A 16,735-nucleotide genomic window follows, 5' to 3' on the forward strand; every position below is an offset into this window, starting at 1 on the left:
ACCTTCCCTTTGAAAATCGCAACAGAATGATGTGAGACCCCAGCCTGGATCCTAGAAAAGTTGAAGCCAATCTGAAAATCACTGCTTCAGCCATCTGCCCATCTCAACATAAATCCTTTGTTTTATCACCAAAGCATCGCTTTTTTTTGGATGACCTCATTCCATCAAGGAAAAGAAGCACCTCCCCCTCCCCTTTTGGTCCCAGAAGAAATGCATGTGGGAGACATTATTTTTTAGAAGGGATATGACCAATTTATTTATGTTTCTCTTGTGTGGATCAAAAAACCACCAATTCAATACCCCAAGAGAAGACAAAAGCAAAATAAATTTTATGGACAATACGCCACTGACAGGTCACACTCTCAAAAAACAGAAGGATGCTTTGTCCCTGGATTATGAAACACTGTTGAAATACTCCGTGGGCTGGCAAAGAGTATTATGTTATTAAAGACTAAGAGAGAAGACAAGTAGGCAGGAGTAGGAACCATCCCTAGGAAGGCATTTATCTTAAAACACTTGGAGGTTGTTAAAGTATGATCTCAAGATGAGAAAAACCTAGAAATAAATCATTTGGAGGACCTAGGCAAATAGGCAGGACTCACTCACATGTCTGAAAAATACAGGCTTTGCTAACAGACTGCCCTTGCTACTCTTCAAGCAAGGACTGTGCTGAGGAGGCCGGGGATGAGCTCCCAGTGCAGACACCTCTAATGCTTAAAGGGCTTTTGCTGGTGACAGGCAAAATGCCCCAACACTACCTTCGGAGAGATCAGCAGGCGTCATCACTTCAGAGCGCTGTTGCAGCCCTTTGTGCTGTCAAACATCTAAAAGGGTCTCAACACTAATGTAGGCTGACTAGCGTTTATGTGCAAAGGCCCACAGCTCTGAGGCTGATGCATCTGTATTTAATTTTCTGCCTTGTATGAGAGGGAGGGGAGCAAGACGTTCTTGTTATATCCCACAGCTATGAGCAAGTAACCTATTCAGCCTGGCATCATCATTCAAAAAAATCAGAAGAAAATGTTTCATGAGACAACACATGAAACAAGACAAAGAAGTGTTGCTGATGTAGTTTATTGAGAAAGAAAATCAAGAGTGAGCTGAATTCCCCAGAGGGCAAGATGAACTGAGGTGAGATCTTCAGCTGGAATTTGCCAGTGGGGATCCTGTGGTGAATTCTCTCAGCATTGATACTCAGCATTGTCCAAAATGGCTTAAAATGAGAGTCCCATTGCTGTCCCTGAAAGCAAGAAGAGGAAAAAATGGATTAGACACAGAGTCCTGCCTGCTATAATCTGTCCTTTTGCTTGGCTCCTAGACAAGGAGGATCTCATCCCAAAGCCAAAGAACTTGCAAACTCAGAGTCCCAATAGCTATTTGATTATTAAGAGTTGAGAATGAGTTAGATCATTTCACTCGAGATTGAAAGTATTTTGGGGGAAACTATAATGAAATTTCAAATTTAATTTTCTCTGCAACATGCAAGAAAATTTCATTAAGGTTAATGGTCTCCAAACCATTCACGTGAACAAACCACAAATGCTCTAATGAAAAAAAAAAGAATGGTTGGTATGATGGCTAGTATTCCATCCTGCCTTAAATTCCTAGTTCAACACTGGTCAGCAAACAAAGTGACAGCTTCAAACTTGTTCCTACAGGAGGCAACTGGTAACATGAATGTGGTCCATGCTTTTACATACGAGACTGCTCTGCAGAAGTTACACTTATTGGAGTATGTTTTGTTGTCAGAGCCACAGAGAGGCAGGTAGTCAAGTGTGCAGGAGGTTTTAGGTTGATCACTGCAGTCAACCTGCAAAAGAAAAAAGGTCTAATGTGAAGGATATGAAAACATCAATAGCAGAAGGGCTTGAACAACTAACTGCAGCTGCAGTGCTACTGGTAACAATCTCACTAAAAGTAATTAACTTTCTTGCACAATCTGATATAAACTGAGGTGGCAGTTTCTCCTATGCCAGAGCAATTTAATAATATAAACACAGATCATAATATCCTGTTTGAAGAGATGTATATCATAACCTGGCCGCAGCATTTCCAAGCAGTAGCAGTTCACTCAGTGAAGGGATTATGCTCACGATCACACTGCACCGTGTTCCCAAACTACTCAGGAAATTAAATGGGAAAATACTGCTGTGTGGAGAGAAGTGTAGGTGCTGATGCCTGCGTAAGGGTTCGGTATCTCTCCGATAGTCTTAAAACAGGAAAATCAGCGCTTTGCCAGATACTGTGTGAGTGGGATTTTGTTTCTTTGCACTATGGTTGTTACACTTGCTGAGAGGTATCATAGTGCAAAAAATGTATGTGGGCCCAGGAAGAGTCTGAGGAATGTCATGGAGAAAATATTAAGGCTTACTGACTACACAGAAATCGCTCCTAGCTGAGGTCCATCACCTGAGAATAGCTGGAGGCTGGAAGAGTAGAAGTTCCATAAAAACTCATTCTCTTCTTACTCTCTCCTACACAATCCCTGTGACCCCGCTAAGAGCAGGTTCTGCATTGAGCCATCACAGACTTGATGGACGAGTGCTCTGACCCCAAAACCCTTTCTCTATTCTTCTTCTCCGTTCTGCCCTGATGGATTCTTTCTGCTACTACTCTTTTGCTGATCCCTTCCTGTGCAGTCATCCTCTTCCTTTTCTAAGCAGTAGAATTACACATGAAAAAAAGCAAAGTACTCCCTGTGCTGAAGCTCTGCAACAGTTCCACTCCTATAGGATGCTGCTGCAGACATGGGCAATGTGGCTTCTGACATCAGCAGGACTGAAACCCGCTCCCTTGCCAAGGCCAAGCACTTCACTTACTGTAACAATCTCTTTCTTGCATTCACCATCATGCTTCTTCTCAACGTTGGTTCCAGTCTCCCTGGAAAGGGAAGAGACCTGCATTAGGGCACTCTGCGAGCAACCTGCTCTGCTGAATGCTGCTCAGCCTCAGGTAACAACGTACAGGATACAGGAGATGTCCAGCTTAGGTTGTGTCCACATGGCTCTAGCTGCCAGGTCAGGTGGTGTCACAGCCTGCCAGAGGGGTGTTCGATGAAACACAAGGGAGGGTCCATGGTGTTAGTGGGAATGAGGAGCTAGGTCGTGTGACAATGTAGAGGCACCTCAAGTTACTTGCTGTCCTCTGCAAGGCAGCATCTGCCACATAGACCCTTTAAACTTAGTTAACAGAAACATTCTGTCCTGTGTTAAATCCTCACCCAGGCCTCTACTTCTCTCTCTAGGCACAGTTTTCCTTCTAATCACAAAGGAAAACAGGATCTAGTTATTAGGAAAAGAGTCAAAGTCCAAACACCTTAAAGTGTCTCTCTCACAGGAGAGCTCTGCACACACAGTACTCACATGTCATGGGCGCACAGCAGGCACTCGTTTTCATAGGTGACCCCATCCGTACCGCAAACGGGACGGTAGATTTTGTTGCAGAGCAACTGCACTTTGCCACTGTCGTCTGTTATGTTGGAATATCCACTGCAGTTTGCCTGTTGAGGGAACACACAACAAAAGCAGCAGTGAAGCCTCACTTGTAGGAAGCAAGAAGATCTGGTGAAAGCATCTGTTTGGCCACTTAGGTTACCACCACAGCAGGGAAAACGCTTTTCTGTGTGTCACTATGATGACAGTTCACTCGAAGATGACCAATGCAGGATTCTGACATCTCATATGTCATCCTATTTAGTGTTTGAATTACTTCCCAGGGGAGTGAATAAGCAGCATTGGCCACTCAGAAGCAGGACATGTCCCTTGTTTTGCCCTTGGTTTCACTTACAGGGACAGCTTCCTTGCATTCTCCATCATGGTCTTTGCCAATATTAGTTCCATGCTCTCTGGAGAAGGAAAGACAGATATTAGGAACTTCAGCAAAGGCGTCTTGCTATATCCTAGGTGCTGGAAATACGTAACTCATGCAAGGAAAAGCTGACTCTTTATCAGCTGGGTTTATATATATATAAAGAAGGCAGTGCCATCCTCCCTGTCCAGCCAGCACTGAGAAGCTGGCAGGGGTGGAAGGACCCAAAGAACTTTAGGACCACTCTGGGTAGTTCAGAACAGAGCATCTCTCCATCCTTTCACTCTGCTTTGCTGTGCTGAGATGTGCCCTAGGGGCTGTCATCTGGCTGATCCTTGAGCTGGAGGAGAAAAATCTGAATAAATTACATGAGCAAAAGAGACACATGGTGACTAAGGCGATGTCTAGGCAACGGAGTGCCACACAGCAATACCTAAGCTCATTTTGAAGGAATTGACATGAGTGACATATGACAAATCACTGTTTGCTGAAAAGTGGTGCTGCCAGGAGTCCTCAGCCTCGTTGCCTGAGATCTCCTGTGTGGTACGTACACGTTGTAGGCGCAGAGCATACACTCATTGGAGTAGGTGACTCCATCGGTACCACAGATGGGCCGGAAGATCTTGGTGCAGGCCAACACCTCTTTACCCTCCTCATTTGTGATGTTGGTATACGTACTGCAGTCCACCTGCCAAAGGAATGTACAGCAACAGGGTGGAGAAGACATTTTACGTTCACAGCTCTCACTTCGCATTTAACAGAGACTAGATACAACCTGCAGTTGGGTTTTTCACTTCCACAGGAGGAGAGGAGGAGGAGGAGGAAGAGAGGACTTTAGCCATACAGCCCTCCAAATGGAGTAAATCCATGACAGTGTCTTCCACTCACCTGGCATCGTTTTTACAACAGCTATCCATTGGTCCATCATTATTATATTCTTGTGGTCCCTCCAGCACACTTCTGTTCTTTCATTCTCAACATGTTTTGGGTTTGTTTAGAAGAACAAGACTAATGACCCAGTGAATGGAAGCTGGGGTGTCTCACAGTAATTCATTTCATTAGGTTGCCTTTGGGTAGGTTCTGATACCACAGTCTATTGCTATTACTATAGAGCCAGTCATATATGACCAGCTTAAAGCTTAGACTGGTGAACTATAATTAATTCAAAAATTGTATATCATTTCTACCACATTATTAACACACAGCATATGTATAGAGCCAAGAATAATTTAATTTAATGTTTTACAACATGGAATCTGGTTACAATGACACTAATTTCATGCTAGGTAAAAATCAGCTAAACATCTACAGGCTTGCTTTTTTTTCCATTCCTTTGGTTACGTCTCTATCAGGCCATGTGCCTGAGAAAACGGGCAGAAAGCAAACTTCCACTCACCTCAACCCCAAAGGCGGCATCTGGAAAAGAAAAAAAAAAAAAAAAAAAAAGACAGAAAGTGTGAAACAAAGCCAACAAGATAAGACCTCATGCTAGAGCTGGAAACATGTATGTAAAATTCCAACACATAGGACCAAACTGAGCAGTTTCCAGCGATTGGCTTCCTGAACTAAATACATGTGTTGGGTTTTTTTTTTCAGTGTTGACATGTATAATAGCATTGCTCACTGCTAGCTATGATGAAACATGTTTTTGAATAGCTTTGTTCTTTTAACTGAAAATAAAATAGCTTTTCTTTCCTTATCTTTTTACATATCCGTTTTGAGCTGCTGTTATATATCTGAAAAGAAACCCAAGTCAATACAGATAAATGCAAAAGGTCACCTACAGAATAAACTAATACATACAGCATCTGTTGTCAGGAAAATGCATTTTAAAGAAGCTGAGTGTGAAAAAATAAATCGTCTTTGACTTTGTGTTTTCATCAGACATAAATATGCTGTGAGACCATCAGACTCTGGCTTGTTTCATCTCTTGCTTCTCCAGCAGCACAAGTACTGCAGGAAAGTTGCCAGGCTCCTGCAAAGCACTTGCTTGTGCCACTACAGTACTTGCATGACCAGTTACTGGAAGCCTAACCACCTCATTATGCCCTTGTTTCAAATATCTATCCACGTGTTGTGACCATACAACAAGTATAAGCAGTGTAACAGTGTTAAAATAAGTGTAAAAAAGCACTACAGCACTAGTTACCAGCAGAGAGCTCCACTTGTAGTTATTTGTATTTATGGCAGGCGACCAGCTACAATAGCGATCCAAGACTGTCCTGAAATCGGCTCTGGCATCTTCTGTGATGCCAATGCACTGAGGCAGCCCAGCCCTTTGTAGGATAAAATTGTCTCTCTTTGAAGCCGCTATCTTATCCTTTTAAAGACAGCCAGGACTTGGACACAAAGTCTCTGTGGCACCTTGAGAGTTACTCACCCGGGAAGCAGCAAAGCACGAAGGAGAGGAGGATAAAAACACCTGCCGTGGTCATGGTGGAAGTATTTCTTGAGTCTGCAGGCTGCCTGCTGCTCCTCTGCTCATGAGATGGTCTCTCCAAGGCCGAAGCAAATATATACAAATGCAATGTCTAAACTGTTAAATTGTAACATAAAACAACCAGAAGAATCTGTCACCAGTACAATGAGGTTGGTAATATTTATTGAGGTTTTGACTTCCAGGTAATGGTCTGCATCTGCTAGGCAATTGATTTTGGCTGGTCATCTGGTTAATAGCTTGAGACAAGTATCACATGTTCTTAGTGGTCAAAGCCAAACAGCCCTTGAGACAAAGAACAGCCTTTGAGACAAAAGAAATTTCTCTAGGATTCTAGTAGAAATGTAAGGAGCGTAAAATATCGAGGGAAGTAAACAGCAGATCCTTCACTCATCTCTGGAGAGAGACATCTCCCATCAGGAAGCAGCTTGGGCAGAGCATGCACTACTGCCCTGTTCACGGGGTTTTGGGTGGGTTTTCTTTTTCCACATTCCCAGATATTCACCACTAGGTACAAACACAGGTCAGGTGTGACTTTGCCATCAGTAGAACTGGTTAAGCTTTGTCGCAAGTCTGGTAGGGCTGTGTCTAACCTTTGAAGTACTGGCATTTAGCCCTGGTTTGACAAAAGAAAGGGCTTCTTGGCAGTTTCACTGCCCGGGTGTAAAATAGTTCAGTAGAAGACTTGAAAGCAGGTTAAATTCTGCCAAATGCCGCTAAAAATGTCACTTGAACCTCATGATCAAGGAGCACTTACTTACAGACCTAGTCACAATTAAACACACTGACCTATTCAAAGTGTTCCGCCAAGTCATCTTAAGAACAAAAGACAACTAGCATTTGGGAAGATGTTTTCTTAGAAACAACTTCACTTGAAAGTACAATAGGTCCTTTCTCCCTGCAGAAATTTTAGAAAATTACACTTAAAACATAGATCCTGTCCCAATTTTCCTGTCTGTCTTGCATCTCCAGCCTTTGTGCCATCTCCAGATTGCTCCTTCTTAGGACTAAGTTCGGATCTCTGCCTGTTTAGTGGGTGTAATTTTGCAGGAGTGGGTTCTACCTTTAACCTGAGTTTCTCACTGTGATCCCTTTCACAAGTCCAAAAGGGCAAGCATTCCTGGCTTTTCTTGGTCATGGGTGCTAAGCATTGTGCTTAGGGTAAACTCCAGCACCATGGGGGCTGCAGATCATCTTTTGATGCTTTACAGGTGCTCACTTGAACAAACAAGGCACCACACATTAATCAAATGAAATTCAGATTGAAATCATTGAAAGTTAGCCCAAGCAATTGTGTTGGTGCCTAGTACATTGCAGGGGGTGTACTAAAGGGTGTATTTTGATCCTTAAACATAGATTGTGTAGTGCATGGAATCATGTACCCTGGGCACTAGCATGTTACAAAAGCCAGAGCACGGCTGTGTGGGTATACAGGTTACATTTTTATCCAAGAGAGATGGATTTCTTCACAGGGGGAAAGCATTAAAATTATTATGCTGCTGGGTTTGTTTCTATAAATTACAGGGAATGTGCATGAATATCTTAGACAGATTTGGCACATCTTTAAGATGTATAGCCCTAATTGTAGATGGTGTTTCTGGAAGCCAAATATTTTTCCCTGAGCCTGTGCGGGAGCACGCTGAGGCTGCTGTCACATGCCATGCTTGCTGCCTTCATCTGTTCACACATCCAGTCTCTGCACAGCTGGAGGAAGGTACATATTTCTGGGTCAAATACAAACTTTCCCGTGGTCTTCCTCACCAGCCAGGCAGAAAGACCTCTGCAAATCCTCCTCACCAGTCTTCCTAGCCCTGATCTGCCAGCTTTAGTAGGTTGCCTCCTGCCTGGTGCCCATATGCTGCTGCCCCAGGCCGTTCCCTGTCTCAGATGGTGTTGTCCTCTGACCACTATAGTGCCTTTCCAATGTTCAGCAGATCCGTTCCTTCACTCTCCCACCTACAGTCCATGACAATTAAGTGCTACCTGGGGAGAACCAGTCTGCCCCAAGCCTCTCAGGTACCCTCTCCAGGCAAGCCACAAAAAATGTCACCCAGAAATCATGAGGCTTTAGACTCTTGCACAGCCTCAAGTCAGCCAACACCCACAGTATCCCACCCAGGGTTACAGCTCCGGATTATCCTGCTTCTCATAACAGCACAGAAAAAACCCACAGCTGCCTAAACTCATGCTGCTGAACAGGTTGCTCAGTTCTTTGCTACTCCTGGGAGAACAGTTAGGAAGAGGATTTTGTCTGAAATCCTGCCACTGATCTCATGCTGTAATCCACTTCATTATAGTCTTCTAATCCTCAAAGTCAGATGCAGCATATGGCTAATGACCATTTGGCTAAAGGAAAACCTTCCTGTGGGCAGGAGCCAGCACCAGGGCAGGGATCTGCAAGGAAGCAAATGCAGCACCACATCTCAGGATACCACCTACCTGTTACAGTCCTGAGCAGAAGAGGGTCTGTGGGCTGACACCACGGCAGGATTCAGCTACTATACATCCTCTCTCACTTACCCAAAGAATTTCTTGGTTTACATTTTCCATTACAATTTTTGCCTGTTTCAATTTCATATTCTCTGAATCAGAACTGATGTTGGGGAAATTTTCTTAGCAGATACGCGACTTCTCAGTGTAAGTAATACACCAATAAATAAATGAAAAATTCTTTAATACACTTTTCCAAACATTCTTGGGGCTTGTCACATTATTTAATTAACAAATAGCTGATGTAAAAGCAGGAAAGAAAAACAATTAGTTATAGCTGTTCCATGAAATTGCCTCTAATCATTCCAAAATGCCTGCTAAATACAACTCGAACTGCAGTTTCCATCTTTGTCTTTCTCCTGGCTGTACTGTGGCCAATAACTATTAGTACTGACCCACACACCTGGAGACACTGATACAGAACAAACGGAAGATCTGCCTCTCACCTAGTACCTGAAGGCACCATTTGAACTAAGCAATAAAGTCATTGATATGATTAAAACATATAGATATGAAAACATATCCATGTGTTCACGAACTTATTAAATAGAGGTTGATTTAGGTAATGCCAGCAAATGTTTTCCTGAACTAATAAGACCATTTGCAAACTTTGTACCCTGCAGGTGAAGGCTAGCATGGTTTCACCTAACTTATGCAATGAATTTAATGTACCTGGCCCCTTTGCAAATGTTGACACATGGGAATGCATCCAGCAGAGGCCACCAGGCTGATCAGGGCACTCAGGGTGAACTGAAGGAGCTGGGCTTCTTCAGCCTGGCAAAGAGATGGCTACAGGAGCTGTCTGCAGGTAGACAAGACAGAGCCAGAGTCTCCTAAGAGCTGCACAGCAAAAGGATTAAATCCAGGCCAAATTTTGGAAATTATTCTTCACCTTTGGGGTGATCAAACAGTGGCACAGGAACCAGGGAGCCCATGCACGTCTTTCCTCAGAGGTATTGAAAACTCACCTGAGCAAGGAAGCCCTTGAATATCCTGAGCTGACTTTGGCCTTGCTTTGAGCTGGAGACCTCTAGGGAGCTCTTCCAACCTAAATTATTTTATGTATACAGTACTCACATAATGCTCTTTCCTAAGGATAGCTTTTGTTAATGAAGGAACATAACACTTCTCCATGACCCAGGAGAGCAGCCTCAGAGTTTTCCTACCACCTTTGCTAAATGGCCACAGGTAAGTGGTACAAAGAGCTCCCAGCATGTTTTTATGGGGAAACCAGTAGCACACACAACAAAAAAGAGTAAATTGTAATTGTTATTTAAAAAAAAACCAAAGAAACAAACAAACTACCACACTTACCCATTCAAATTTGAGAATATTATTAGCTCTCTATGATTTCGAAGACTCTACTTCTGCAACAGCCCAGGACTCCATTATTACAACACTTCCCCAGAAGAAAATCAGCATTCAAACCTGCAGCAAAGTTATCTGCACCACAGAAAATCAGCTGTCAAAATAGGGGCCACTTCAGTGCTGTGCTACAACCTGGGCCAGACATGGGTCTCGGCAGCCCCAGCTCTCAGGACATAACCTTCACTTTTTGCCTCGTCAGTTCGTGCTGTGCTCCAGCTCTGGGCAGTTTCTAGATGACGAGGATGTCAGGTCATGGCTCCATTGCACTGGGCAAGCAGGACAACACTAAAATGAGCAGCAGAAAAAAAGAGATGCCAAGCAGCAGAATATTTGGCTGGACAACAGCCCAGGCTATTGCTCTTTGAAGTCACCATACCGCGGGGAAGGTGGTTTGGAGGACAAATTATTGTGCAGCTCATCAGAGGAAGAGGAAATCATTGGTTTAATCAGTTTTCCTGGCACTTCAGTGATCTCAGCTGTACATCCCTGAGTTCTCATTTCATCTTTGTCACTGCCCAGGCAGGACCAACGAGAAGGTGGCCACAGGGACATAGCAGCTGACCTGAGATTGACACTGCTCATGGCTGCCTGGCAGGAGAAAGTCAGTCTGGCAACTTCAGTGCTAAGGCTGGGAAAGTCTGGGGAAGAATGTTCCGAAAGCACAAATATAAATAAATAAATAAAACATTCTATAGATTCTTGTCTGCAAGGAGACATTATTTATAACTCAATACACAGTTAAAAGAGAATGAATAACTATGTTCTGCCATGAAAGTAAATTACTTTGAGGTTATGTAAACCAGGGGAGTAGTTGAGCACATCTCCAAAGGACAGCATTTTCAAGCATTTTCAAGCTCCCAGTCATCTAGCAGCACACGCGTCATCAGAATAGCACACAGCAGGGGGATCGTGACTGTGTCCCTTGGATTTCATACAGCCACGCAAGCCACCAGAGAGTGTCATTGCCAAAGGAGGCTTGCAGGCAGAAGTAAGATATTTTAATGGACTAACTAGCAGGGTTGGGAGAAGTAATTCAATATGTTTGAAGCAACTGCTGCATGTTACTGAGCAAGAAAGAGGAATATGAAGGGCTCAAGGAAGATTGCTTGATCCCTGGACAGCTGCACTCGAGAGCTTGTTTACAGAGAGATAAGCATCTCGGGTGCAACCGCAGTACGAAGGCTGTGGTAAGGCTGGCTGGGGAGACAGGTTACAGCCTCCCATGAAGCACAGGGGTCATCTCTTCCCAGTGAGTTGTCAAGTCTCATTAATTTATTATAGGAACATGCCTTCAGTGCTCACTCCCCTCAGTTCTCTTTCGTAAGATTGACAGACATGTCTATAGACCACAAAGTGTTCCTGACAAGGGGGTAATTAACCTTCGATGTTTACATCTCCCTCCTCTTGGTAAGGAACACACCAACGTTGCGCATTTTGGGCGGACTGGCTGTAAGTGAGTGATAGTTTCCTTTTATGCTCTCGATCAGAGGTCAGAACTGGAATAATGATTCTTCTGAGCTCTATCTGGAGTAATAGGTAACTGAGGAAGAATTTCCTTGAGTAAATGGCCAAAGCCCTGGGCTCAGGGCTTTCAGACCCACCTCAAGTCTGTGAATGAGATCTCCATCAGCCTGTAGCTCCACAGCCCTTCACACCAGGATTCAGGACCTGGTTCATGCAAGCTCAGGCCAAGGGTGAGCTGAGGCTCTGTCTAACTTCAGGGAGCTAAGGATGCTGAAGTCTATACACAGATAATGACATGTGCAAAGAGAGAAATTATTCTAAAGTGGTTTTTAAGTTAGATAAACATTTAAAGAGTGTGTGTCCCTGCCCAAACCCATTTGGGAAGAAGTAAAACAACTGTTCCTAGATGCGCCATTCCATCACAGCCACAGTAACATGGTGTCATTGCTCTGACTATTAACTGCCCCAGAAACCATCAATGTATCCCATCACCAGGCAAAGCTGCCTTTCCATATGAAACCAGGGGATGAGGCAATGCAGAACAGGAGCAAGAACATCAAACAAAAACATGCTCCCAGATCTCACCTTACCAGCCAACAAACTAGCAAAAATCCATATGGGAAATAATGTCTGGAAAAGACACAGGAAGGTGATTGCTTTCATTTATGGGAAGAAAACCAGGAACTTCTGGGATTTGGGTTGAACGATGGTTTGTTTTTTAAGAAAGATCTTGTAAACAAAGAAACAACGAGGGATTTTCTTTCTGAAGGATAGTGTGCAATGGGCTAGGAACGAAAACCCACTATTCTCCCTGGTGGGAAACAAAGGGAGAATGGGGTAAAAGCCAAGATGGATCATGGCACTGTAACCTGAACGCTTAGCTGGAACAGGAGGAATCGGATCAAAAGAATTTCTAAAGCTGAAAGACTATTAGCATTATAACCACTGAACTTCTTTCTTCACTATTAATGTCAAAAGAAAGGGCAACAAATTTAACTTATTCTGCAGTGTTGAGCTTTACTGAGACCACGGATTGATCCTTTGCAGCTGGACACGGGTGCACTGTTGGTGCTGTAGAAAGGAGCTGCTGATCACTGAACTTTCCTACTCGACAGACACTGAGGTAGGCAGCAGGACTTCTACCATCTCTAAACTTGCACTAGCAAAGTAATGCAGTGATTTACTTAGCAGTTAGTACAAGCATGATAACCGCTACATTGTACATGATCATATGGCCCCTGCATCCCCTGGCTCGGGCACTGTGCCCCATTTGCAATCTGACAAAAATTTTCATGTCTCAGGAGAGCTGAGTGCACCAGTATCTGAAAAGATTTTGTGCATCAGCTTTTTTGGTCTTGAAAGAGGTTACGTCACACTTCCATGATGGTGTCACTGAAGGTTGTTTGTACATGCTTGCAGAGCAAAGAAGTGTTTCTGCTACTTGTCTCATATTTTGCATCTTTTTTGCCATCCTTCTCTTCACGCATTTGAATGCAGCCAGTAGAGAATAGTAATATTAGAAAGGTAAAGTTAAATCACTGCAAAATAAAATGTCAACAGAAGGTATATATATCATTTACGTCCAATTGTACACTGCCTGCTCAGCAGCTGGCTGATGTTATTAGGGATCCTGCCTTGTACAAGGCAAAAAGCTTCTTGGTTTGCCTTCCTTCTTAGTCACTGAGATGACTGCTGGGTGTCCCATGTTCTCCAGCCATGGGAAATCCTGCCGTTCGAGACTGAGTATGACCATGTTCCTAAAGGGGGGTGGGTGCTGGGAATGTAAATAAAACTCTCAAATGATGCAAGTGAAGGAGAGTTCATCCAAGTTAATGACCTATATGTTAACTTGGATGATCCTATCAGTCAACAAACCTATGCCATCCGAAAGTGCTGCATCATTTGAATTTCCACTCTGGCTATTTTCATCAGCTATTTTCTTTTCTCTGCTAAATTCTCATGATTTCCCCCCAGGCACAAACAGCAAGCAAAGAGAAAAGGAGGATAAATTAGACAAGCACAGGGAGAGACCAGGGGCTGGGGGGTTGTCACTCAGAAAGCATGTTCTTTCCATCGGATTGACATGTTACAGGCACAGATCCCACATCCACTGGTGTAAGTGAAACCATCTGTGCCACAGATCTGCTCCGGCACTTGGCCAGGGGACCCTGACTGGCCATCCTCAGCAATGCCCCTGGGCCACACAGGACAGCAGAGATTTAAAGGGAACCAAGGAAAAGAAGTTTAAAGCAATAAATTTCCAAAAATTCCACATTCTTCAAGGGGCTTTAATGAAATTAAGGGTTTAATTCTATGAATGAAAACCAGGCAGGAATCAATATGCTATACGGACACTCTTTGTTTGCAAATTCACAGTATGTTTAAACTTACGGAGCTGCACCTCAGCTGGTGAAAATCTGGAAAACCCTCCTAGGCTGAGTGGATGGCTGCCAGCTGGAGCCGGGCTCCCTTCCGCTGCTGCTTGCTGCTTTCTTCATACCTACCCCTTGATCAACAGAGAGCTCGCAACCAGAGCTTGGCAAAGAATCAAATAAAATGTATCCAACATTAAGTTACACAAGAGAATGAGCATTTCTGAGCATGAACATATTGACGGATTAAATGGGTGGATACCAAGATTATATTCCCTTTAAATACAGGAGCTTGAAGAAATTTTTTCAGTTCCCAAACTATTTTCTTTACTAACAGCCAGTTAAATAAACCTGTGCAACTGACACGATGAGTTTGTATAATTATTTCTGGTGTGGGGTTTTCTTTTGAGGAACATAGTTATAAAAGTGATTTTTCAAAAAAATCATTTAAATATTCTCCTGAGAAGAGAACAGTTTTAAAAATCAGTGGGATGAGCCTTGTCACTCTCAAGCACTTCTCAAGAGAGTGACAAACTATCTAGGCTCATCCACATGCCTCTCTAGCAAATGCAGCGTATGAAAAATACCTAAACCAGGGCAAATTATCAACAGACTTCATTTTGAAAGGTATAGATTTTGGCGTAAAGTGTCTGAATTAAGCTTAAATATAGATACTATCATGGAAAAGTTGTGGATTATTTTTTTCAAGTCACAGGTGGGTGAGTGCTGATAAACGGTGACAAAAAATATCTTTCAGCTCAATATGAAAAGACTAACTATTGATTTCCAAATCCCACTTATCAATCAAGATTTAAATGATTAACCCCATCCTTCCTCCTCTTCATGTTCTAAGAAAAATGACTGTAGATTCAGAAAACATTGATAAGGCCGTAAAGATTAGCTAGGCAAAAAAGGAAGGATGGAGGATATTTACGTTTTTAAACTATTGCCTCTGCAATATGTACAAATATATTTACAGGTCACAAATCCTGAGGGCGGATCACCATCAGTGTGAAATACGTGAAAGCTGGGCAGCCCCTGGTGCAGCTCAGGAGCTGAGCCCCAGCTCCCCAGAGCCAGAGGCCGCAGGAGCGGCTGCGAGGCAGCCCATGGAGCCGGACCAGCTCTTTCAGCAGCAACATTCACCTGCCGGATGCCGCAGTCATGGCAGGCACTGGAAAGGCAATGTTTTCTTCATGGCATCCTTGACCGAGAGTATAAAGCTGCACCTGCAAATATTTCTGTTCACGGCAAGAGTGCAAAAATAAGAGTCCACTGAAGCAGGACTAAATCCTTCCTTGCATCTGATCCTTTTAGTGCCTCCTTCCAAGCGAAAAAACTCAGGCTTTCACAGCATGAGAGTTGAACGATTTTTGAGACTAACCAGACCATTTTGAAGCTGCTCACGCTTTTGCCCAAGGTGAATTAGGAATCAGCCTTGGGGCTCTGCAGCATTATGCACCTGAGAAGCAATAGAGCCGCAGGCTGAGCAGCACCAAAGCGTCTGTCACCCTCACACTGGAGATGGTTACTTAATAGACTTGCAGTCTGACGAGCGCTGAGCTCCTGAGATAAGCTCTTGGTGCTCCCCAGCACAGCAATCTCTACCATCTATCCAGCTATTCCTCTGTCTACAACCAAGCAGGCACCCAGCTCAGTCAACCATACCTTAAAACCATCTTTCATGTCTCTTAGTGACACTCTAAGCCTGGTATTGTTCCACCTGTTTCCTAAGCCACAAAAATTCAATGCTTCCTCTTGAACGTGCTCGTCTTTGCCTGACCATTGCTTCCACGGCAACACAGAGCAGAAAGAAATCATCTAATTAACACACACACTCAGTCAGTAGCCCTGGAACAGCCAAAAAACAACTTTCAGGCAGAGAAAACAGCTCTGTCTCTGAGAAGAAGGCTGCCCTACTTTTCTAGAGTTATACTGCTGAATAAAACAGCCCCTGAGGCTGGGGGTTATTTAAAATCCAGTGTCTGGCTTTTCCCCTTTTCTGGCCCTGTTTGAGCGATTTATTCCATTATGTATTTTTGCATGAAACCTACTGGCAAATACTACATGGAAACTTCTAATGACCACTTTGCCTTCTTCCCCTGGACTGCTCTGACTTGATCTCAACTTTGTGCTTCCTTGAGTTCATGTTTGCCTTTGGTGTCATCAGACAATGAACTCCACCGAGAAGGCTTTGGCACAGCTGTGCTCAGCTAATGCCATTCAGTCAGGCCTTGACAGCTTTACAGCTTGACAGGCTTGCAAAAGTCAGCGGTCAGAGCTAAATCCAAATGAAAGTCTGCCAAAGTCCACAAGAAAAATTATTCAGCTCTTTTCCCTGAGTAACTAAAGCAGCGTGTTCTGCAAAAAACACCTTAAGATCTTAAAATGGCAAAAAGGTTATATAAACCAAAGGAACATTTACATTAGGACACAGACCCAAGAAAAGTACAATAAGCCATTGTTAGGTACAAATTGTCTTGAGAAGCACATGCCAGCCACGAACACTAATGGCACGGAGGTACTACGGCCCTGGTACAATACCCACAGTATCTCCAAGTCAGGAACATTTGCCTTCAGCCTTTTCTTCTAGCCTGACAATTCAAAGAGTGAATTTCCAAACTTCTCCCAATAATTGTGTTTTTCTTTGGTAAATGACAATGGGACATTGAATCAGGGAGGCAGTAGCTGTAGTGCAGAAGAAATCATTTAATCCCAAAATACTGGACTTGCAATAAATAGCTTTGGTGACCTGGTGTGGAGCAGGTGCTAGTGGCTGTACCCACACTGTCAAGAG

The 16,735-nt window shown here is 43.5% G+C and overlaps 1 protein-coding gene across 1 annotated transcript; it reads right to left on the minus strand.

Annotated features, from left to right (window-relative positions):
• Nucleotides 1-1,059: 1,059 nt before the first annotated feature.
• Nucleotides 1,060-6,242, minus strand: LOC104276301 (ovomucoid-like). The gene is made up of 8 exons (XM_009872559.1): nt 6,188-6,242; nt 5,204-5,223; nt 4,359-4,495; nt 3,787-3,844; nt 3,363-3,499; nt 2,820-2,880; nt 1,701-1,810; nt 1,060-1,240 (listed from the first exon to the last, which is right to left on the minus strand). The coding sequence occupies exons 1-8, from the start codon at nt 6,240-6,242 to the stop codon at nt 1,195-1,197; spliced, it is 624 nt and encodes a 207-aa protein (XP_009870861.1). The 3' UTR covers nt 1,060-1,194.
• Nucleotides 6,243-16,735: the final 10,493 nt, after the last annotated feature.

The sequence above is a fragment of the Apaloderma vittatum genome, unplaced genomic scaffold (assembly GCF_000703405.1).
Source record: "Apaloderma vittatum isolate BGI_N311 unplaced genomic scaffold, ASM70340v1 scaffold10887, whole genome shotgun sequence".
Lineage (NCBI taxonomy): Eukaryota > Metazoa > Chordata > Aves > Trogoniformes > Trogonidae > Apaloderma > Apaloderma vittatum.

Excerpts from the sequence above, each read along its gene's own strand:
- LOC104276301 (XM_009872559.1), bottom strand. The coding sequence starts at position 6,242 with ATGACCACGGCAGGTGTTTTTATCCTCCTCTCCTTCGTGCTTTGCTGC. Across the intron at positions 2,881-3,362 it reads CTGCTGTGCGCCCATGACAT|GGAGACTGGAACCAACGTTG; the intron begins GTGAGTACTGTG and ends TTCCCTTTCCAG. Across the intron at positions 1,811-2,819 it reads GCAAGAAAGAGATTGTTACA|GTTGACTGCAGTGATCAACC; the intron begins GTAAGTGAAGTG and ends TTTCTTTTGCAG.